General features: G+C 45.4%; 1 protein-coding gene across 3 annotated transcripts in view; it reads right to left on the reverse strand.

The window, feature by feature from the left end:
- Positions 1-25,307, reverse strand: part of dnajc4 (DnaJ (Hsp40) homolog, subfamily C, member 4) — a 119,667-nt gene that overhangs the window by 89,027 nt on the left and 5,333 nt on the right. For all 3 annotated transcript variants that reach the window (XM_067975627.1, XM_067975626.1, XM_067975628.1), the window contains exons 2-3: positions 17,595-17,720; positions 15,111-15,204 (exon numbers count right to left, since the gene is read on the reverse strand). In XM_067975627.1, coding sequence (XP_067831728.1) covers positions 15,111-15,204; positions 17,595-17,680 — 180 coding nt within the window. In that variant the 5' untranslated portion in view covers positions 17,681-17,720. The remainder of the gene's footprint in view (positions 1-15,110; positions 15,205-17,594; positions 17,721-25,307) is intronic.

Below are 25,307 nucleotides of genomic sequence, written 5' to 3' on the forward strand. Positions count from 1 at the left end.
GGACTCGAGCCCACGACCTTCTGATTCAAGAGGCGGGAGAGCTACTCGCTGAGCCACAGCTGACAGCTGTAGCACAACTACGACGAGACAAAACGGGGGACTGCAGCTGAAAGAGTGCAGGCACAGAACTGGAAGGGCGTGAATAATTTCGGAAGCTGTACGCCTACTAAATGATTTGCTCCCACACTGTGCTGGGCCCAGTCGGCAGCAGGGCTCACTGTTTAAGAAAGTCTCGTCATTAGTTTACAGATTTGAGAGAACATCTGTACAGTTAACACTCTTTCGGGAATTTTTTTTTTCCTTTTATGTGGGGAGTACTGCTCAGGTCATCAGGAGAAATGGCTAAGGAGGAGTTGCTGAACCCTAATACAGCCTGCTGATTAATTAACTTTCAAAGCTTTCATAGCTATTTGCCTTCTCCCGACGGACGATCATGACATGTAATGGTCTTGTCTGTCCACCCACCCCCCCACACTGAGTTCAGCAAATTGCCTCAGATACTCCCTCTGTGTGCCCGAGTAAGAGAGAGCCCCAAAGTACAACAGAGGCCTCTCGGCCTTTATCAGGTTCAGCCATCAACCCTCACTGAAACAGTCTGCACACAGGCATCTATCGCGCTTTTCAGATGCGCACAGATTATCAACATGAAGAAGCCATCAGCGAAAAAAAAAAACTTTTTTCTTTGGTGAGGTTAAGATTTTTTTTTTGTCCCCCACTGGGCAGTTTTTCCCAGCTCCCTCCCCCATTCGATTCTGCTGTGGCCTGTGGGTGTTCTAGCAGTGAATGCAGGACGAGCACGCTCTCCACTGCAGTACTGAGGGAGTGCTGCACTGTCGGAAGTGCTGTCTCTTAGATGAGACATTAAACCGAGGCCCCATCTGCCCTCTCAGGGGGATGTAAAAGATCCTACGGCAATATTTCGAAGAAGAGCAGGGGGAGTTCTCCAATATTTATCCCTCAACCAACATCACTATAAAACAGATTATCCGGTCATAATCACATTGCTATTTGTGGGATCTTGCTGTGTGCAAATTGGCTGCTGCATTTCCTACATTACAACAGTGACTACACTTCAAAATTACTTTATTGGCTGTAAAGTGCCTTGAGACGTCCTGAGATCGTGAAAAGTGCTATATAGATGCAAGTTCTTTTTTTTACCTGCTCCTCCTTTCACCACCGCTGGCTGAAGTTAAGATCTTATGCTTGAGAAGGATTTAAGACTGACTCTGCAAGCCACCCACCCCCCTGCCCTCTCTCTCCCCCACCCCCGAGAGAGGATCGTGGCCTTTCCTGGTACTTTCCCACAGGATTGGAGCTAAAAATAATTCAGCAGGCAAAGGACAACAGGCAGAAACCCAAATCCTGTTCCTCTGTGGTGCCCCATAGGATGGAGGTCTGCATTTTGCACTGTGTGTAACGGCAGCTATAGGGATCTGTGAACAGTCATGTACTGATGTCGTTGGACATACAGAATTTGCCTCCTTTACACTGATAGTGCACCATCAACAGTGGGAAATCCGTGCGGCAGTTGACAAAGGCACATTATGTGTGTAAAAGCTTCATCAGGTAGCACTCTCGCCTCTGAGACAGAAGGTCGTGGGTTCAAGTCCTACTCCAGAGACTTGAGCATATAATCCAGGCTGACACTCCAGTGCAGTAGTGAGGGAGCGCTGCACTGTCAGAGGTTCTGTCTTTCAGGTGAGACGTTAAACTGAGGCTCCGTCTGCTCTTTCAGGTGGACGTAAAAAATTCTTCAGCGCGATTTCAAAGGAGAGCAGGGGAGTTCTCCTCAGTGTCCTGGCCAATATTTATCCCTCAACCAACACCTAAAACAGATGATCTGGTCATTTATTTCATTGCTGTTTGTAGGACCTTGCTGTGCACAAATTGGCTGTTGCATTTCCTATATTACAACAGTGACTACACTTCAAAAAGTACTTAATTGGCTGTGATTGGTCCTGAGGTAGTGAAGGGCGCTATATAAATGCAAGTCTTTCTTTTTTCTTTCTGAGGCACAGTTAGCACTGAGATGAGCAAGAGCAGTGCAGTACCAGACATCAGCGAATGGTGCTACCCAGGTGCGGACTGCTCACAGACACTGCCGTGTAGTCTCTCGCTACCCAGGTGCGTATGAACAAGTCGAGGAATGGACACGGGGCGCATTGTGAACTCTGCTGGCCAGATGGCCCAGTCCAGTACATTACTATGCTACCTTGCTCTTACGTATACCACTGTAGCTTTTCTGTGCTGGTATCATAAACTCAGGAGGAGCTCATCCCTCAGAGGGTTAAGTGACACCCACTGTGAACTAGTGAGCCACCAAAATCGTATTTTCCTTTTAACAAGAATTCCATCTAGTTAAGTGATCTGATGCAAGACGCCAGGCTTCCAAGCCCTGAAAACGTTCTGTTGTTGTTTCAGGCCACATGTCAACACACAGATGTACCTCATTTCATTCTCATAAAACTGGAGAATGCAGCCCTCGGTTTGTTTTCTTTCCATAATCGAATGCTGACATATGAAAAAGTTAGCGGGTGCCTCAGTCCTTTGAACTGATCTTTTTGATTTGCTTTGTGACAAGGGAGTGCGGCCGTTATCTGCCGCTGCTGATCAGCAGCCCACAGCGAGGCAGTGGGCTGGGAACAATGATCCCCCATAACAAGGCTGAATATCCTAAATGACCAATTCAAAGAAATCGCTGATAACATTTCAAAACATGCCCAACCTGCTCTGACAGATTATCTCCAGCACTGTGTGTGCAGACTGTAAGGGCACAGCAAGTGTGTGTTTTAAAAGATTCCATGTTTTTAATCTAGCTTTCAAATCATCATCCCAAGCTCAGGTTATTTTTTTTTTTGGATAGTTATTTTTTGTTGATGAAACGCAGGCAGAAACTTGGCTCACTAACTGCGACTCCTTTCCCCTCAACTCAGACTGCCGCACCCAGCTGCACATTCCACCATATTACCTCACATGAACGGCCCTGGAGATGGTGGTGGCAATCCTCTCTAGGTCTCATCTTGGCTTCTCTCTCCCCCTCCTCTGGCACTTTTCCTCGCCCTGCCCTATCATTTACCAAACCCCCATACCCGCCCAGGCACCCTTCCTGCCAGGATGTTGGCCTTGCTCAACACCTAGGCTCTGAGCAACTCCTCGATGATTTCGACCTCCACCCAAATCCATCCGGTCCCATCACCTCTGATCCCCTTGTTCTCCCTTAATTTCCCCCTCTACATAAAGTCTCCCAACCAAATCCACAGCCACTCCCTCAACCGTGTTATTATGTGAGGACATATCACCTCCAAGGTCACAATCACAGGCAAGGCCATCTTTGACCATTTCTTCTCTTCCACCATACATCCCTCCACCCACTTCTAACACCCTGGTAAAAAAGAACCCACTAACTGATAGATGCCTTTAAAATTATGAAGGGGTTTGATAGGGTAGACGTAGAGAAGATGTTTCCACTTGTGGAGGAGACCAGAACTAGGCGCCATTAATATAAGATAGTCACTAATAAATCCAATAAGGAATTCAGGAGAAACGTCTTTACCCAGAGAGTGGTGAGAATGTGGAACTTGCTCCCACATGGAGTGGTTGAGGCGAACAGAATAGGTGCATTTAAAGGGAAGTTAGACAGGTACATGAGGGAGAAAGAAATAGAAAGATATATCGATAGGGGGAGATGAAGTAAATAGAGTGGGAGGAGGCTCATGTGGAGCATAAACACCGGCAGAGACCTGATGGGCCAAATGGCCTGTTTCTGTGCTGTAAATTCTATGCAACTCTCACACCAGCACCTTTTCCAACACCCACACCAATCTCAATGCTTCCATCATTCTGCTGAAATGCTTTGCCTCTATCTTAAATATCCTCACCTGCATCAGATTCCACACAGTCTCTGCCCCCTGCACTTCCCGTGGTATAACTGCCACCTCTTTGACCTCAAGTTCGTGGAGACAAGAGCGTATGCACCATTCAGGCCAGATCTAGCTCAGTAGCCTCTAGCAATACTGCATGTCTCTCTCTGTGACCACGTTTTCCCACTACACCGATGACACCCAACTCTACCCCTCCATCATCACGGACTCAGGCCTGTTCTTTGCTGGTTGACTACCTGACCAGCATTAAGTTCTGGAAGAACTGTAACCTTCTACCGCTCAACATTGGCAAAACTGAACCATCTCCTTGTCTTGTACTAAAACATATCTGGATGCTTTTCAGATTAGTGGGATGCGGGTAGTGGTTTGCCCCAGGGATCTGTGTGGAGACATTCTTAAAAATAATTTGGACGTAGGCACAAGAGGAGCAGATGCCTTTGGTTTTGCTGGCGGTAGCAAATTATTGGGCATGGCAAGTTATAAGAAAACTGCAAGACAGGACAGAATGGTTAGTGGAATGCACAGATAGCTGGCAGGGGCAGTTCAATGCAGAGAAAGGTGAAGTGTCACACTTTGGGAACAAGAAAAGTGAAAGGAAGAACTAAATGGTAAGAGTGGAGGAACAGAGAACTCCAAGGTGCAGTTACATAGATTTTTAGGTGCAGGTAGAAAAAGCTACAAAAAGGTGCATGGAATACTGGGTTTTATACACAAATGATTGAATGCAGAAACAAGGAAGTGATGTTCCATTTGTTTTGACATTGGTTAGGCCACAGTTGGTTTCCAGCATGCAATTCTGGGCCCCACATTATAAGGAGGATATTGGACCAATGGAAAGGGCACATTGAAGATTCACTACAATTAGACAGGAATGAAAAGTTACACTTACAGAAAGACTTGAAAATTTGAACCTTTTCACTAGACCAAAGAGGGTTAAGGGAAGTCTAATCGAGATTTTCAAATTTATGTGAAAGATCATTTGCACAGGTTGGGAAATTGTTAACAAGAGGGTATAAACTCAGGAAGAACAAAGGTGGAAGCTAGAAGATTTTTTTTTCCTCAAGGAGAGTTATTAGAACGTGGAATGCTTTGCCACAAGTGGCTACTGAGGTAGGAAGTAGATAGCTCTAGCTGAAGAGCCAGAACCAGTACAAGCGCAATGGGCCGAATGGCTTCCTCCTGTCTTGTAGTTCCTAAAATTCTATGACTATTAACTTTCCTGGTTGTTTGCTGAACTTGAACATAGTGGTACATCATCATGCCATTCTGCTTAGCCTTGGGCTGAACTTTCTAACCCTCACCTGGTCTTCCACCAAGACCTCCTTAGGAATATTGCCCACTTACACCCTTACGTCGCCCTCTTTGTATTGGAAACCCTTGAGGACCAATTTCTCAAAAGCTCTCCTCACCAACGTCCCTGCTTCTACCCTTCACAAACTCTAGCCAATTCCAAACTCTGCGGTGTGATCCTCCCCACCACAAAGTCCCATTCACCCATGACCCCTGTACTTGCCCAGTTCCACTGGCTTCCTGTGCCCAGCAGAATCATTTCCAAGATCCTTGTCCTCATTTTTAAGTCCCTTCATAATCTCGCCTCTGAGTCAGAAGGTTGTGGGTTCAAGTCCCACCAGAGGCTTGAGCACAAAATCTAGGCTGACACTTCCAGTGTAATACCGAGGGAGTGCTGCACTGTCGGAGGTGCTGTCTTTCGAATGAGATGTTAAACCGATGCCCGGTCTGTCCTCTCAGGTGGATGTAAACGATCCCATGGTATTATTGGAAGAAAAGGAGTTCTCCCCGGTGTCCTGGGCCAATATTTATCCCTCAACCAACATCATTAGAACAGATTATCCAGTCATTATCACATAGCTGTTTGTGGGAGCTTGCTGTGCGCAAATTGGTTACCATGTTTCCTACATCACAACAGTGACTACACTTCAAAAGTACTTCATTGGCTGTAAAGCGCTTTGGGATGTCCTGAGGTCGTGAAAGGCGCTATATAAATGCAAGTTCTTTCTTAAGGTACAGAGTTCCAGTGGAGCACAACCCCTTCCAGTGGAGCACAACCCCTTCCAGTTCACTCCCACTATGTAGAACTCCTGGTCCTTACATCATATATTTTCTAATTGTCCATTTTTGTTGCCCACAATACTCAGCAAACCAAATCCCATCCTGCTGCCAAATGTCACTTAGTGACAGCCTGATACAGGAGAAGTTTTAATCACTTTTGTGTGAAATGTCGGTTTCTGCAGAATATTTTCTGTTTAGACTGAATGATGATTGATTAAATGGGCTGTAACACCAAGATCTGCAAATTGGCCATTTTTATCTGGAGTTTATAGTAGACCTGATCCAAGCATAACATTCCTCAGCAAACGAGTTATGCGTTTATCAGGATTGGGCTGTTATTATACAGTATGTAAACACACTGAACTTTACATTTTACAGTTCACTATTAGCCAACTGATTAAAAGATGAATTTTGCAATAAAGTCGTTTTCAGTTGTGGTGCAGACAGCGCAAAATGCAACTCTATTCCTTATTTTGAAACAGATTTTGATGGGCTGACTGAATACATGCACTGCATTGGCGTGGTGCCGGAATAAGTTCTATCAATGGTCAGCGTTGACTACTTTTTTCTCAGCAAGACAGTGCTGAGGGGTGCTGCACATCACTGCACACTTGGGAGTACTGTGCACAGTTCTGGTCTCCAGGTTATAAAAAGGATATAGAGGCACTGGAGAAGGTGCAAAAAAGATTTACAAGGATGATACCAGAACTGAGAGGTTATAACTATCAGGAAAGATTGGACAGAATGGGACTCTTTTCTCTAGAAAAGAGAAAGCTGAGGGGTGACCTGATAGAGGTCTTTAAAATTATGAATGGGTTCGATAGAGTAGACGTAGAGAAGATGTTTCCACTTGTGGGGGAGACCAAAACTAGGGGCCATAAATATAAGATAGTCACTAATAAATCCAATAGGGAATTCAGGAGAAACTTCTTTACCCAGAGAGTGGTGAGAATGTGGAACTTGCCTCCACATGGAGTGGTTGAGGCGAATAGCATAGATGCATCTAAGGGGAAGCTAGATAAATACATGAGGGAGAAAGGAATAGAAGGATATGCTGATAGGGTTAGATAGGCAGGGGTGGGAGGAGGCTCATGTGGAGCATAAACACCGGCATAGACCAGATGGGCCGAATGGCCTGTTTCTGTGCTGTAACTTCGATGTAATTCTACGCGGTATCCACAGGCAAGAGAAGGAGAAAGTAAGAAACAAAGTCACCAAGGGTTCCTGCTGCAAGTGCACGTGTGAATGTTTGGTGAGTAAATCAGCCTCTGCTGTGAGTCCAGCAACTCTCACTGCCCGGGAGCACGTGTGTGTGTAAGAACACATCATTAATGATTTTTTAAATCAATTATTAATTGGAAGGTTGCGCTTTTTCAAACAAATACTCCAGGATAAAGTCACTGCAGAGCCATCTACTGGAGTAATACTTTAAACTCAAACTGCAGCAACGGCAAGCGATCGGCACTCCGATTTGCTGGTTTTAAAATTCATTCAGTAATGAGTTCTGCAGCTATTTTGAGGTATTTTCCTCTCCCTGTTGTATGCGTGAAATGTTCTTGTTTTGAATGTTCCTTGTGGTAGCACTAAGGTTACAGTAGTTGGTAGTTAAAGGGGCACCGTGATCAGGAGAAAAATCGGATAAATTTAACTTGGGAGGAGGAAGAGTTCGACAACCACAAAACAAGTTGGGCACAATAAGTAAGCAATTAGGACAATGGCAGATCCAATTTAATATGGGCAAGTGTAAAATAATGCACGTAGTCGGAATAAATGGGCAACATAAGCATTCCAGGAATGATGGTGCAATAACTGCAGAGCAGTAATCGACAATGCAAATCAAATACAGAACTAAATAGCCAAAACAGTGAAAACAAGTCAGAGGACATCATGTTAAAACTGTACAATACTCTGGTCAGACCACATCTTTTGAGTACTGTGCCCAGTTCTCCTTCCCAAGACACAAGGGATACTTTGAAGTTCCAGAAGGGGTTTGGAGAAGACCCAAAAGACTGATCCCTTGCATCAGAAGACAGAATTAAGGAGAAAAGACTGGAAAAACATGAAAAAAGGTGCTGAGGGCTGACCGTATGGAGGTGTATATATATATATATATATGGTATGGTGCAGAACATTACCTGTGACAGCAGAACAAAGGGATAACGTTGGGGAAAGAGGAAATTTAGGACTGTGTCAGCAAGTTCTTCTTCAAACAAAGAGTCATCAACACCTGGAAGTTATATAAATTTCAAGTACTTTGCTCCCAATGTTGGCCAAGAGCATGAACTTTTAATCCTTCATCCACACATGCCTTCCAGTAGGTGCCACTGGATCATGTTTTCCTCACTCCCTAATCCAGGGGCACTGAGGTTTTACCCATACTCAGCACTGAGCCACTATATTGGGCAGCGTATCTAACCACTGAGCTATCAGGTATCTCTTCACCCAATGAAAACAACTGCACATATTCAAAGATCACCTTTCAATGTTCTCCTGCAAGCATCAAAAGTGCCATACAGACTCCATTCACAATCAACTTTCCAAATCAATTGTAAGACCCAACCTCTCCACCTTTACAGAAATTAGCTAACGCATCACAAACCAAGAATGGAACACGGCCTCTTGTGGTCCGTGTGGCACCACAATAGGAAGTGCCTTTACTCAATAGGCCATTGGGGCAGCGGTCTATGGTAATTTTTCTATCGCGTTATCGGGATAACCACAGGAAAATTACTCCCCTTCTCTCGCCACCTTAACGCTCAAAACAAGCAACACAATTATTATGGGCTTCACCAATCTCAATAGAGCAATAACACAACAGGGCAATTTTCCAGGGTTTGTGTACATTGTTTGTCCTTATACTGGTATACCTGATCAATTCTGTGTCCTTTTCCTCTCCAGTCACAATTATGTCAGGATAGACATTGTGATGAAGCAGTGTGAAGAGGCACCAATGCACAGTGTCACAGTAATGGGTTACAGACTGGTGCTCACAATCCTCTTTCTGACCTTAATCATGCAGCCTTGGGAAGCGGTTGAGTGAAGACCAGATGATTCTCACAGGGACCGGTAGTGGATGGGCTCAAAGACTCATCCTTTGGTGCTGCTCATCAGGTGTCAGCCGTGGCTCAGTCGGTAGCTCTCTCGTCCCTAAGTTAGAAGGTTGTGGGTTGAAGTCCCACTGCTGGGACTTGAGCACAAACTCCAAGCCGACACTCCCAGTGCAGTACTGAGAGGGTGCTGCACTGTCGGAGGTGCTGTCTTTCAGATGAGACGTTAAATCGAGGCCCCTCTCATCTCAGCTGGAAGTAAAGGACCCCAAGGCGCTATTTCAAAGAGCAGGGGAGTTCTCCCTGATGTCCTGGGCAATATTTATCCTGCAAGCAATGTCACTAAAATAGATGATCAGGTCACTTATCACATTGCTGTTTGTGGGATCTTGCTGTGCGCAAATTGGCTGCTGCGTTTCCTACATTACAACAGTGACTACACTTCAAGAATGCTTCATTGGCTGAAAAGCACTTTGGGACGTGCTGAGGTCATGAAAGGCTCTGTATAAATGCAAGTCTGTCTTTCTTTCAGCTGAGACCATATCTCCATCAACACGACTGTGGGATCAGCTTGTGTGCTGTTGGGAGTGATGGGAGAGACACTACAACAGCACAGATGGCACTTTGCTAATTGTGTAATTATATGGGAGTGTGGGAGCGAGGATATTTGGCAAGGAGTGAAATGTGTGCAAACAAGCACAAATTCTTTGTGATAATCCATTCTCCCTCTCCCTGAATAAAGGTGCCTGTCTATCTGAAAGGGCATCAGGTAACAAAACACAGTTTTAATAAGATAAGAGACCATCACATATCCCTTTCCTATAACTTACATAGGCTGCAGTCGTAAAGAGAAGGCAACACTCAGGCTGGAGGTCATCACAGTTGGTAAGAGAGAGACAATGAAACAAAGTCCTATGCCACAAGATCAAAGCCCAAACAATCTGTTAAAGTTGTGCTAACCCTACGATGCACTCCTGCTGTGGAACGCTCTGCAGGTGTATATTATATGAAACGGAGATCTTGGGCACCATTTTATTCCAGCTTCAGCAGAGTTTGATTGAATTGGCAGTGGGCATCATGCAGCCAGCAGTAGACTTAGGCAATCAAATCAAATGATCTGAACATTGGTGCATTGCTCTGGGGAATTGTTAGGTAGTATACACATAAAAAAAGCTGTGTAAGGCGTGGGTGGCTGTCGAAGTTGCTCCAACCACTCTTCTGTCTCCCAGTTGGTGCTGTGGTTCAGTGGGTAGCACTCTCGTCTCTGAGTCAGAAGGTGGTGGGTTCAAGACCAACTCCAGAGGCTTGAGCACAAAATCCTGGCCGACACTCCTAGTGCAGTACTGAGGGAATGCTGCACTGTCGGAGGTGCCATCTTTCAGATGAGACGTTAAACTGAGGCCCCATCTGCCCTCAGGTGGATGTAAAAGATCCCATGGCACTATTTTGAAGAAGTGCAAGGGAGTATCCTGGACTATAGTTTTCCTTCAACCAACATCACTAAAACAGATTATCTGGTCATTTATCTCATTGCTATTTGTGGGATCTTGCTGAGCGCAAATTGGCTGTCTCATTTCCTATATTACAACAATGACTACACTTCAAAAGTACTTGATTGGCTGTAAAGCGCTTTGGGATATCCAGAGGTCGTGAAAGTCTTTCTTTCATATCCACGTTGCTTGCTCAAGACATATCATCCCCCTTTTGATCAGTGCTACTAGTGCTACTTTGGGTGGGCAGATTCTCTCTTTTTGAGGTGGTAGAGAACTGTATCTTTTTATTAACTGATCACAGAATCTGTGTGCATCAAGTTACTAGACTCTGTGCTACCTCTCTCTCTTCCTCCCTTTCGCGCACACACACACACAGTTATAAAAACTCAAACTTTAAAGATTTTTTGAAAAATTCAAGTCTTGGAATCGCCTGCTGAACAACTGGTTCCAAAAGTTGCCATGGAAACTGGCCGCAATCTGATTGAGTCTCCAAGCACGTCTCAGCCTGTTAATTGAGGATCTGGGATACCACAACAGCAAGGTACCTCGGGGATCAGGAGGGTTATGATGCTTCATAAAGCAGGTTGCAAAGTTACCATACTGAACTCAAGTACAAAAAAAGGATGTGACTCACTGCGTTGGGCACAGACCCGAGCGGTAATACATACCAACGCTCCTCGCAAGCTGAGATTCCATCTCAGCCATGCCGGCGAGCAGGGGCCAAGTGCTTTTTTAGAGGGTGGAGGAGGGCTGAATATTAGTATGGCTTCATATCGTGACACCACATGTCCCGGCCAGAATGAAAACGATTGGGTAAATCCCCCGTCAATCACTGCTGTAAGTGGCTGGGATTGATTTACGCACATAATTTGTATTATGTAATTATCCTCCCCACACTGTATTTTTCTGGAGAAATAATCCTGCCTGTATCAGGAGACTTTGCTATAGTTTCAGTTATAAGTTCTGTTTGCTATAGTGCGTTTAAATAGACCCTGTTTGCTATAAAATAGACTCTGTTTGCTGTAAGCCCTGCCCCGAACTCATTAGCTGGCACAGTGGTGTCAATACTCACTCCCTATTAGTATGCTGACTTCTACATGTGCAGTTCCTACCAGCTGGTTTCAGAGCAGCAGCTCACCACCCTCTCTCTCCTGTGTCAGGATGCTGTTCAACACAGGAAGAAAATTCCTTAAAAAGAGCAATTCCCTGTCATCAGATGGAAGAAGACTCCCCTCCAACGGATGTAAAAAATGGTGCAGACCTGAAAAGCTGTCATGGCTGATTTCACTTACATTACCTCCCAACTAACAGACAGGACCACCACTGCACACGCTGTTCCATCAGGGAGGGAGAGTAATGAAAAGCAGGTTCTAACTAACATTGTTACAGCGCTAAGGAAAGCATTAACCCTGTCATATTAGCGATATAGTACAGAAATCCTGCTGCCCCCAGTAGGGAATTATTTTAAAGCAAACTATAATTAATTACTTGCACATTGAAGTGTGAGTCACTGGACACAATTGCACCAAAAAAAATTCACTTCCTCCTAGCTAAGAATTGTTGTACTGCATTAAAAGAAAATTTAGACACTTTCTTTCTTCATTTTAAATGAACTCATTTGAGGGTCTCTGCTGTCTATTGCAATCTCCATTTGTCTTAGAATGTATGTTAACAATAAACCAAAAGGAATAGTCAGCAGGGAAAGCAGGAGGCAGAATAAACAAGATTTAAGTTTAGGCAGAAACATTAGGTGCAGCAACATTCCCATTATTTTGTTTAAGTGAGTATAGAATTATTCACGGAATTACTGTATAACATTAATAAAAAGCAAAAAAAAACTTCACAAGTCGGAAATCTGAAAATTAACCCACACAAAATGCTAGAAACACATGCCCGTCCACTGGGAGAACAGTCGGTAACCAGCGGACGCAGATTTAAGATAATTGGTAAAAGAACCAGAGGGGGAGATGAGGAGAATTTTTTGTACACAGCGAGTTGTGATGATCTGGAATGCGCTGCCTGAAAGGGCGGTGGAAGCAGATTCAATAGTAGCTTTCAAAAGGGAATTGGATAAATACTTGAAAAGGAAAAAATTGCAGGGCTATGGGGAGTGGGACTAATTGGATAGCTATTTCAAAGAGCTGGCACAGCCACGATGGGCCGAATGGCTTCCTTCTGTGCTGCATGTTTCTACATCAGTCAGCATCTTTGGAGGGAACAAATCAATGTTTAGGGCTAGATCCCCCCCTTCGGAACAGTTCTGAAGAAAGGCCCAGCCCTAAATGTAGACAATATCTGTTCTCTTTCACAGGTGCTGAGTGACTTGCTGTGCGTTTCCAGCATTTTGTTTTGTTAGGCAGAGATTTACCCAACACTCAGCTACCATCTGCAAAGGGAATGACAGATAGTCAGGAACAAATACACATCAGAAACCTCATTGAGGGGCATGGATGTATAAGCCCTGAGAAGCTCAAGCAATTTATATCTCCATCTGAAGCACACGTTAGTGCCTTGCATTGTTTATTTGAAAGCATATAGGGGTTGACTTTACGATCCCAGTGGCACTTGCAGGCAGCGGATATTGAGAGGCTCATACTTCATGGTAATTCCTCGGTGTACTATGGAGTAAGTTTATTATTACGTTATCCTTTTGCAGTCCCATATCATCCCTGAGGAGGTCACCTTCCAGGTTGCTTGGAATGGCATTCGATCGTTAGTTGCTAAGATGTATACAGCAATGTGCGGGCTCACACTCTCAATCTCTCCCCTAGGAAATGCCTGGTTTCTATTTGACACTTCTCTACCATGATAGAGTTAAGATCAGGAACTTGATACTTAGGGCACCGCGTAGAGTGCCTCTGTTTTTGCATTTATCAATACCATAGCTTATAGAATCATACAGCAGAGAAGAAGGCCATTCGGCCCATTGTGTCTGTGCTGGCTCTTCTAAAGAGCTATCCAATTATTCCCATTCCCCTGCTCCTTGCAAATTTCTCTTTTTCAAGTATATATCCAATTCCCTTTTGAAAGTTACTACTGAATCTGCTTCCACCGTCCTTTCAGGCAGCGCATTCCAGCTCATAACAACTCGCTGCGTAAAAAAAATTCTCCTCATTTGCCCCCTGAATTTTTTGGCAATTATCTTAAACCTGTGTCCTCTGGTTACCGACCCTCCTGCCAGTGGAAACAGTTTCTCCCGATCTACTCCATCAAAACCCCTCATAATTTTAACATCTCTATCAAATCTCCCCTTAACCTTCTCTGCTCTAAGGAGAACAACCCCAGCTTCTCCAGTCTCTCTACCTAACTGAAGACCCTCATCCCTGGTACCATTCTGGTATATCTCCTCTGCACCCTCTCAGAGGGTGAGAGCCAGCCAAGGGCGGTGTGAAAAGGTGATCTGCTCCACATCTTTGCTGATGCCATTTTATAATCGGCCACCGATAGAATGGCACCAAGTGGGCTTATTGATTTTCCCTTCCTTGACAGTAAGCAACTTTCGGCTCAGAAATTCCCCTGCAGCCAAGGTCACAGTCTGACCACATCAGGACCGGCAGGTCCAAACTCCCATCTTACCATTCTACCACATACCGAAGCTTCCACATACCACACCTCCATGCTGTTCTTGTCGTCAGCAACAACAACTTGCATTTATGTAGCACCTTTAACTGTCCCAAGGCGCTCCACAGGAGCGATTATCAAACAAAATTTGACACGAGCCACATGAGGAGATATTAGGACAGGTGACCAAAAGCTCGGTCAAAGAGGTAGGTTTTAATGAGCATCTTAAAGGGGGAAAGAGAGAGGCGGAAAGGTTTAGGGAGGGAATTCCAGTGCTTAGGGCCTGGTGGGCTGAAGGCACGGCCGTCAATTAAAACAATTTAGTTGAGGTGAGGAAGCAAAGCACCCAAATACCACTAAGGAGCATCTTGCACATCTTAAAAAAAAAACCAATCTAGGCGATATCCTGTGGTGTCATTCAAGGAAGTATAGGACACATGCCATGATGTGGAGCAGTCAGGTGGTAAAGGGGCAAGGGTAAGAGTGGGAGAGCAGAACAGTCGGTCAGGGAATCCAACAAGAGTACAGGCAGCGGAGCAGTTGGGCAAAATGGGAGCTGGAGTAGGACATAAGGCCCTAGTTGAATTTTTTGCTGTCTGCAACACAGGACAGCAAAATCCTGGGCTTTAAGTGTGTAGAGCTGTTTCTATGGCCGAGACCAGGCGCTGAAGCATTATACAGCTAAAGTTGGTGAGAGTGGTTGAGTTGGTTTTGTGTAACAAGTCCACATTATTATTAACCAGGCCTCAACCAACAACAACAACTTGCATTTATATAGCGTAGTAAGATGTCCCAAGGGGCCTCACGGGAGTGTTATCAGACAAAATCTGACACCGAGCCACATAAGGAGATTTTAGGACAGGTGACCAAAAGCTTGGTCAAAGTGGTCAGACTGAGACCCAATTAGAAGTCAGCAAATTGCTTATACATTTCATACTCCAAGTTAACAATTTGTCTTTCTTTTCAACTTGCTTTGCATCTGCCATGAAGTGTGGCACCACGGAGTGTGAGGGACACAAGCTTTACGCAAGACAAATCTAAATACAGATTTTGCCTACCTTCTTTGACTGGTCAAGAAAAGCCTCCTTGATCTGTTCAAGTGTAGCATCTGGTTTGATTCCAAGAATATTGTAGTAAGTACTGCCACTAAACCTAGTCAAAACAGAAGATCAGCACAGTATTAGTTACTATGGGTTGATACTACATGATTCTAAACACTAATAAATCAAAATGTTGGGCACTTCCATACACTGTGCAGCAGGGTCCTGTACACAGAGGGTGAGATCCTCTGTCCAACCCCACTGTATACTGAGTTTATCATCTTTGTTGTGTTATCATGGCAAAGGCCAAGTGCCTTCCCTCAGGGATAAACAGATGATCAGGGACGGTCATCACCAGGCTTCCCTTGAACATCTCTTACAGGCTAGTTTCACAGCAATTTGGCTAAGATCTGGCAGCAAGTGATCTGTCTGTTCCGCAACAGAGCACAGTGCCAGGAGACCCTAAGTAAGCACAAAATTTAATTGCAAAAAAAAAACAGCAGATGGTGTTGTGACAGGTCACGTTACAACAGACAGGCTCCGTTACAACAGACAGGCTCCGTTACAACAGACAGGCTCCGTTACAACAGACAGGCTCCGTTACAACAGACAGGCTCCGTTACAACAGACAGGCTCCGTTACAACAGACAGGCTCCGTTACAACAGACAGGCTCCGTTACAACAGACAGGCTCCGTTTACTGGAGTTGTGGGAATTATTTTTGTAAAACTCAGTTACAGACCCTGGAGCAGAAGTACAATAGAAATTCTGCACTAAATCATTTCGTAACAACTTAACTACAAAACATTACGTTTTCTCACAATAATACACATAACATATTACTCAATTTGCTATAGAAAGCATGGAATACAGACACAATGTTAATGGATAAACTGAAAAGCTGCTGAATGGCTTAGTGTGATACTGAGCCCTGCAGACTAGAGGCGGTCAGGTTCAATTCCTGGTCTGTGCCGAGTTAGCTCATCTCAGCCAGGCCAGCAGTTGGGAGTGCGACAGTGGTTACGTTGGGCTCGGGTGGCAGAAAAAGCACGAGGCAGCTTCTTGTTCCCATTCACCATCCGGTGATCCCTGCTGGAAAGTTGGACTTTAGGCGAGAACAGGATTGTGTGCGGCTGTGATCGGCCCCCTTCTGTCTGGTCTCACATGAAGAATGGCCACTTCTGAGAACGGCTACCACCTGTCGAGCCACAACCCAGCAACAGATATCTCCTTCAGGAGAGGAGGCAAGAAAAGGGGAGAATATTGGAAATAAGCAATTAATGGGAGTATGGTTTGCCTTGGATCTCTGGGGAAGGTTCAACAGATTCTGAGAATTGGGTCAAGAGTTTTATTGCTGTAGCAACGATGTGGCTGAAGATTTTTCCCAGTACTTCAGCTCCAGTGTTCATTTGCACTTAGACAGCAGCGGGCACAACGCTTGTTGGCAGCTCCCACCCTAATCCAGCAATAGAACAGGCAGCGGGCCTCGCCCAACGCTGCTCTGTGACCAACTGCTAGGACATTTGAGGAAGTTCAGCTGGTGCCAGTCTTATCTGCTACTGAAGAATTACCAGGCCTTCGGACAGGGGCACTGCTAAGATGGAAGATGTTGAAATGCCCCGACCACCATTCTAATACATGAATTTATCAGTTCGGGTTTCTCTGTGGTTAGAAAGCCAGATAGGAACATAGGAACAAGAATAGGCCATTCAGCCCTTCGAGCCTGTTCTGCCATTCTATCAGATCATGGCTGATCTGTACCTTGGTTCCATAACCCTTAATACCCCCGCTTAACAAAAACCTATCAATCTCAGTTTTGAAATTATCAATTGAATTCAGATGACAGAATAAACACATGTGTGTTGCAAGCTGTAAAGGTCTTTCCTTGCTCAGAGCGTTTACACTATGTCATTTGCTCTTGGGTCTAGTCAAAACACTGCAAATGTCTCCCCCATGACACACTGCCTGCAATTGTTGCTTGTGTTTTTCCACAAGATCTTCATTGTTTGGAGGTTCTACTAATGCATACTTTAAATGTTCGTTCTGTGATGAATCTTTAGTCCATTGGCTCGGATATATTTCTTGACCTCTGGAGCGTTTTTATACATATTTTAGCTGTGATTGGATACAGAAGGACTTATCTGAAGATCTAGCTTCTCATAGAACAGCACATAAAGTGTGCAATGAGCGTTTCAGTATGTGAACCCACAAGCTGAATGTTAAGCTCTCGAGGGAACAAGCATGGACCTCATTTAATGTACTTCTTAAACTCTCAATGAAGTGGTAGGAGGTGGATTTCCATTCATAATCCATCATGTCTCGTTACTGATCTCCGTCATCTGGTCACCACGAGCATTGCCATCAATCGGCGCATTTAGTGTACTGGTACCAGTAAGTACAGGGGAACAAAAGTACTCTGAAGCCAATACTTCTTCACGCTGCATGTGTAATACTCTTCATTTAGCACTTCAAAACAATAGCAATGATGTTAGCTGGTACTCACCTATGCAGTGCTGTGGAGAGGCTTCTAGAGGCTAAGCTGCACCACAGGCAGTACTTGCAAGCAAAGGTCTGGGCACTCAGCAGCATGTCACGCAGTTACCCCAGGGGTTCTCTTCCACATGTGAACCTGTGTTATATAAAAATAACAATCATAATAATTAGAATGTAGAACTCGCTACCACATGGAGTGGTTGAGGCAAATAGCAGAGATACATTTAAGGGGAAGCTAGATAAGTACATGAGGGAGAAAGGTTATGCTGATAGGGTTAGATGACGTAGGGTGGACGAAGGCTCGTGTGGAGCATAAACTACTACAGTACTACAATAGGCAAAGGAAAAATCTGTGCATGGCAGGTCTTTGTCAAACTGTGTATTATACTTTATGGACAATACAGTAACTACAGGATTATACACATCAACCTATTCTGCATTCTGACTACTTTCTGTCTTTTGAAACCTTAAGAGTATAATTTTTACACTGTGCAGCACTCCCTCAGTGCTGCACTGGAGTGTCAGCTGTGGCTCAGTGGTAGCACTCTCACTTCTGAGTCAGATGGCCATGGGTTCACAACCCACTCCAGAGACTTGAGCCCATAATCCAACTCCCAGTGCAGTACTGAGGGAACGCTGCACTGTCGGAGGTGCCGTCTTTCAGTTGAGCCATTAAATCAAGGCCCCATCTGCCCTCTCAGGTGGACGTAAAAGATCCCATGGCACGATTCGAAGAAGAGCAGGGGAGTTCTCCCTGGTATCCTGGCCAATATTCATCCCTCAACTAACATCACTAAAACAGATTATCTGTCATCACGTTGCTGTTTATGGGATCTTGCGGTGCACAAATTGGCTGCCGCGTTCCCCTACATTACAACAGCGATTACACTTCAAATACACTTCAAAAGTGCTTTAGGACGGCTTGAGGTCGTGAAAGGCACTATACGAATGCAAGTCATTTCTTTCTTGATTTGATCGAAAGAAATAGCATATTAGGAGGTGACAGAGAGGAGCCGAACGTGTGCTATCTCTGCTGTTCTTCGCACAGAACGTACATTTTTTTTTTATTCGTTCACGGGATGTGGGCGTCGCTGGCAAGGCCGGCATTTATTGCCCATCCCTAATTGCCCTAGAGAAGGTGGTGGTGAGCCGCCTTCTTGAACCGTTGCAGTCCGTGTGGTGACGGTTCTCCCACAGTGCTGTTAGGAAGGGAGTTCCAGGATTTTCACCCAGCGACAATGAAGGAACGGCGATATATTTCCAAGTCGGGATGGTGTGTGACTTGGAGGGGAACGTGCAGGTGGTGTTGTTCCCATGCGCCTGCTGCCCTTGTCCTTCTAGGTGGTAGAGGTCGCGGGTTTGGGAGGTGCTGTCGAAGAAGCCTTGGCAAGTTGCTGCAGTGCATCCTGTGGATGGTGCACACTGCAGCCACAGTGCGCCGGTGGTGAAGGGAGTGAATGTTTAGGGTGGTGGATGGGGTGCCAATCAAGCGGGCTGCTTTATCTTGGATGGTGTCGAGCTTCTTGAGTGTTGTTGGAGCTGCACTCATCCAGGCAAGTGGAGAGTATTCCATCACACTCCTGACTTGTGCCTTGTAGATGGTGGAAAGGCTTTGGGGAGTCAGGAGGTGAGTCACTCGCCGCAGAATACCCAGCCTCTGACCTGCTCTCGTAGCCACAGTATTTATATGGCTGGTCCAGTTAAGTTTCTGGTCAATGGTGACCCCCAGGATGTTGATGGTGGGGGATTCGGCGATGGTAATGCCGTTGAATGTCAAGGGGAGGTGGTCATTGCCTGGCACTTATCTGGCGCGAATGTTACTTGCCACTTATTAGCCCAAGCCTGGATGTTGTCCAGGTCTTGCTGTATGCAGGCTCGGACTGCTTCATTATCTGAGGGGTTGCGAATGGAACTGAACACTGTGCAGTCATCAGCGAACATCCCCATTTCTGACCTTATGATGGAAGGAAGGTCATTGATGAAGCAGCTGAAGATGGTTGGGCCTAGGACACTGCCCTGAGGAACTCCTGCAGCAATGTCCTGGGGCTGAGATGATTGGCCTCCAACAACCACTGCCATCTTCCTTTATGCTAGGTATGACTCCAGCCACTGGAGAGTTTTCCCCCTGATTCCCATTGACTTCAATTTTACTAGGGCTCCTTGGTGCCACACTCGGTCAAATGCTGCCTTGATGTCAAGGGCAGTCACTCTCACCTCACCTCTGGAATTCAGCTCTTTTGTCCATGTTTGGACCAAGGCTGTAATGAGGTCTGGAGCCGAGTGGTCCTGGCGGAACCCAAACTGAGCATCGGTGAGCAGGTTATTGGTGAGTAAGTGCCGCTTGATAGCACTGTCGACGACACCTTCCATCACTTTGCTGATGATTGAGAGTAGACTGATGGGGCGGTAATTGGCCGGATTAGATTTGTCCTGCTTTTTGTGGACAGGACATACCTGGGCAATTTTCCACATTGTCGGGTGGATGCCAGTGTTGTAGCTGTACTGGAACAGCTTGGCTAGAGGCGCAGCTAGTTCTGGAGCACAAGTCTTCAGCACTACAGCTGGGATGTTGTCAGGGCCCATAGCCTTTGCTGTATCCAGTGCACTCAGCCGTTTCTTGATATCACGTGGAGTGAATCGAATTGGCCGAAGACTGGCTTCCGTGATGGTGGGGATATCAGGAGGAGGCTGAGATGGATTATCCACTCGGCACTTCTGGCTGAAGATGGTTGCAAACGCTTCAGCCTTGTCTTTTGCACTCACGTGCTGGACTCCGCCATCATTGAGAATGGGGATGTTTGCAGAGCCTCCTCCTCCCGTTAGTTGTTTAATTGTCCACCACCATTCACGACTGGATGTGGCAGGACTGCAGAGCTTTGATCTGATCCATTGGTTGTGGAATCGCTTAGCTCTGTCTATAGCATGTTGCTTCCGCTGTTTAGCATGCATGTAGTCCTGAGTTGTAGCTTCACCAGGTTGGCACCTCATTTTTAGGTACGCCTGGTGCTGCTCCTGGCATGGTCTTCTACACTCCTCATTGAACCAGGGTTGATCCCCTGGCTTGTTGGTAATGGTAGAGTGAGGAATATGCCGGGCCATGAGGTTACAGATTGTGCTGGAATACAATTCTGCTGCTGCTGATGGCCCACAGCGCCTCATGGATGCCCAGTTTTGAGCTGCTAGATCTGTTCTGAATCTATCCCATTTAGCACGGTGGTAGTGCCACACAACACGTTGGATGGTGTCCTCAGTGCGAAGACGGGATTTCATCTCCACGAGGACTGTGCGGTGGTCACTCCTACCAATACTGTCATGGACAGATGCATTTGCGACAGGTAGATTGGTGAGGACGAGGTCAAGTAAGTTTTTCCCTCGTGTTGGTTCGCTCACCACCTGCCGTAGGCCCAGTCTAGCAGCTATGTCCTTCAGGACTCGGCCAGCTCGGTCAGTAGTGGTGCTACCGAGCCACTCTTGGTGATGGACATTGAAGTCCCCCACCCAGAGTACATTTTGCGTCCTTGCTACCCTCAGTGCTTCCTCCAAGTGGTGTTCAACATGGAGGAGGACGGATTCATCAGCTGAGGGAGGACGGTAGGTGGTAATCAGCAGGAGGTTTCCTTGCCCATGTTTGACCTGATGCCACGAGATTTCATGGGGTCCAGAGTCAATGTTGAGGACTCCCAGGGCCACTCCCTCCTGACTGTATATCACTGTACCGCCACCTCTGGTGGGTCTGTCCTGCTGGTGGGACAGGACATACCCAGGGATGGTGATGGAAGAGTCTGGGACGTTGGCTGAAAGATATGATTCTGTGAGTATGGCTATGTCAGGCTGTTGCTTGACTAGTCTGTGGGACAGCTCTCCCAATTTTGACACAAGTCCCCAGATGTTAGTAAGGAGGACCTTGCAGGGTCGACTGGGCTTGGTGTTTTGCCGTTGTCGTGTCCGGTGCCTAGTGGTCCGATGCCGGGTGGTCCGTCCGGTTTTATTCTTATTATGACTTTTCGTAGCGAGATTTTACAACTGAGTGGCTTGCTAGGCCATTTCAGAGGGCAATTAAGAATCAACCACATTGCTGTGGGTCTGGAGTCACATATAGGCCAGACTGGGTAAGGGCGGCAGGCTTCCTTCCCTAAAGGACATTGTCTGTTATATTGCAGCGTTAAAAGAGACCTAAGATATACCTGCCCGGTTGGTACATAGCAGCGTTAACAGAGACTTGAGATATACCTGCCTGTCTGACACACAGCAGCATTAGCATCAGGCTCAGAGCACGTGTTTAGTGGCATTATAACAAGGAACAAAGTACTTAATATCAGCAGTTGTTTCACAATGACAGTGTGGGTGGTACATGGAAGGAAATAAATTGCAGCAGCTTTTATGGCATGGGGAGGAGGGCAATGAGAAGGAGACAACCAAGTTTAAGATAATGCAGGAGTTTCAATTAGTTTTATACATTTATAGTCCAGTTCACTGTGTTAAAAGTCAGTTAAGTAATCTATAGCAACATTGATTTTAACAGCATTAATTTGTTTACAAAGTATTCAACAGAGATTGATGGATACCCGACAATAGTTATAAAGTATAAATTACCTATGAACACTTCAGATGACACCAGAAACCAAAGGAGCAATCAGTTCCGAGGTAGTAAATTGCACTTCTCAGTATGTAGTGAATTCTGAAAGGAGTGTTTAAAAATTGCACAATGGCCCCATGCCTCGGTCAGGAAACATTTGACTCAGTGTGGACATGAGCTGTGCAGACCAGGAGCAGTTCCTGCTTCCCATTGTGACAAAAGCAAAGTTGTCATCCTGCTTCAAATGGGCACACTTCGGTTTATTTATTTTTTTAACTTCACGACTTTAGGATGTGTTTCAGAGAAAAAAAAAGTTAAACATGAAAGCAGTCTTGTCTTACTGAACTACAAGATGGAGCCTCAGTTGTGATGCCTTCCACAGTTCAACGTCCTGCTAACACTCGCTGCCTCAGCTCATACATAAAGAATGACTACCTGTGAGGCAGCCAATGAACTGCACTTCAGTGTGAACCAGCTCAGGAGGAAATAGGAAATAATGCGGAGAAACGGTAAAAAAATTCTACATCAACCCTGGGAAAAAACTAGTGCATTGCAAAATAACACATACTTTTCTATGGATTCAAGTAATCCAACTTCAGGCCTTGGATGGCAAAGGTTATCCCTAGGCGTGGTGAAGAGCCACATGACTGAGTTACTGGCCCAGATTTGCCAGGTGTACCTCCACACGACTCCCAGGTTTGTCTTGTTAGGGTTCATGACTGTACCTGACATGAATCAACGCCTTCAGGAAAGGAAGGGGAAAATCGGGGGGGGGGGGAGCAGCGCAAGAAAACTTTCAAAGAGGCTTTTAGTTTTGAAAAAGAAAATGCTTTTCCAACTGATGTAATAGTTTAAATAAAAATCATTCTCCTGGGAGAAACAAACAGGTCAACGCAATGATTAAGCATAAAGTGCTCAAGGAAATCAAAAACAATCAACCGTGCCCATATATGATCCCCCCACCTTGAGTAAAAGAAAAAATTTGCATTTATATAACGCCTTTCACGTCCTCAGATCGTCCCAAAGCGCTTTACAGCCAATGAAGTACTTTTGAAGTGTAGTCACTGTTGTAATGTAGGAAACGCAACAGCCAATTTGCGCACAGCAAGATCCCACAAACAGCAATGTGATAATGGCCAGATCATCTGTTTTTTTTAAAGAGGTGTTTGTTGAAGGATAAATATTGGCCAGGGCTCCTCCTGCTCTTCTTCAAATAGTGCCATGGGATCTTTTCCATCCACCCGAGAGGGCAGACGGGGCCTCGGTTTAACGTCTCATCCGAAAGATGACACCTCCGACAGTGCAGCACTCCCTCAGTACTGGCACTGGGAGTGTCAGCCTAGATTTTGTGCTCAAATCTCTGGAGTAGGACTTGAACCCACAACCTTCCGACTCAGAGGCGAGAGTGCTACCCACTGAGCAACGGCTGACACCGTACGACGTTTGCCCCACTTCCACACTTGGAACAAAGTCAGACTGCCTCGAAAAAATGAAGCTACATTTCAGCGATTGCTCCAACTCCAGTTCAATTACTCGTGGGCAGAAACCACGAGTTCTGTTAGTCCTTCGCTACCTTGCCGTTCTTTACACGTGAGCCTACAATGTGAGTATTGGAAGGCCATGACTGCCGTGCCCAATTCTGTCTGAATACCCCAGTAAAAGGCCAAGTTACTGTTAAATGTGGCACGAAGGCTGCACATTCATGTAGGTTTAAAGAGCTGCAAGCCTAGGAAGTGTGATTGACACACCAGTACCACTGGCATGCTGCCAACTGTCTGTCTGAAACCTTGCAACTATGACAAACACAACCAGATCTCTGAATTAGTATCAATTTATTTCCCCCAAACATACATGGGAACATATGAACAGGAGGAGGCCATTCAGCCCCTCGAACCTGTTCGGCCATTCAATTGGATCATGGCTGATCTGTATCTTAACTCCATTTACCCTCCTTGGCTCTGTAACCCTTAATACCCTTGCCTAACAAAAATCTATCAATCTCAGTTTTGACATTTTCAATTGACCCCGCCACCCACCCCCAGCCTCAACAGCTTTTTGGGGGAAGAGAGTTCCAGATTTCTTCTCCCCTTTGTGCGAAGAAGTGCTTCCTGACATCACCACTGAACGGCCTAGCTCTAATTTTAAGGTTATACCCCCTTGTTCTGGCCTGTCCCCACCAGAGGAAATAGTTTCACTCTATCTACCCTATCAACTCCTTTAATCATCTTAAACATCCTCTCAAGTACAAGGTAGTGGCCGCAAAAGTGAGGGGCTGGACCAGCATTCAAAGGGTGGCGGATGGGGGACGCAGAGCAAAGCTGGGCCTAGAACTCAATCTGTTTTAACGATCCAATTGCTGAAAACACTTTCTCAACAATTAACCATTTGTTAAAGCTGGTAACCATTAAATCTATTCTCTGCTGCCAGCAGCTGTGCATGATGTAACTTTGATTAAAGTGCTAGCCTTCTCTGTAAGCAATCCTAATGCAGCAATTGTGATAGACTGGGTGAGGGAAAAAAAATGTCCACTGCAACCAGCCTGGCCGAAATATGCTTTGGAGCTGAACAAGAGGTTTTGCCCCTGGTTTCTAGATTGCAAGTATACCACTCACTTCACTAGGGAGAGCAAGGTCTCAGTGGACCATCTGACTCATGTTAAAGGCTCCCTAGATGTCCTTAAGGTTTTCTACAGGATACTATGACATGCAATTAATTTTGAAAACATAGTGTACTTTTAAAAAAAACAGTATCAAATGAAATCAATTCTGCTCATTGTAATTGATGACCTGCAATGATACGAACTGTTTACACACACCCAAGTGAAGGAGGATGGATGGATGGATGGATCTGTATACGGATGAATGTGTCAGGGATAGTCCTTTAAACTGATTTAGATACCCAGTACTTCCTGGTACAATCCTACTTTTCTTAAACAACAAAAAACACAATGCTTTATTTTGTGGCGGACGGGAAGAAATCTTGTCAATTAGGTTTTATTATTGAGCTATTAGTACTTAATTTACAGGCAGTTTCACGAGGCTCCTGCCTTTAAACCACATATATATAACAACTTGCATTTATACAGCACTTTTAAAGTAGTAAAATGTCCCAAGGCACTTTTACACCTATATACACATTTTTTTAAAC

This window comes from Heptranchias perlo, chromosome 43, assembly GCF_035084215.1.
Source record: "Heptranchias perlo isolate sHepPer1 chromosome 43, sHepPer1.hap1, whole genome shotgun sequence".
In the NCBI taxonomy this organism is placed as follows: Eukaryota; Metazoa; Chordata; class Chondrichthyes; order Hexanchiformes; family Hexanchidae; genus Heptranchias; species Heptranchias perlo.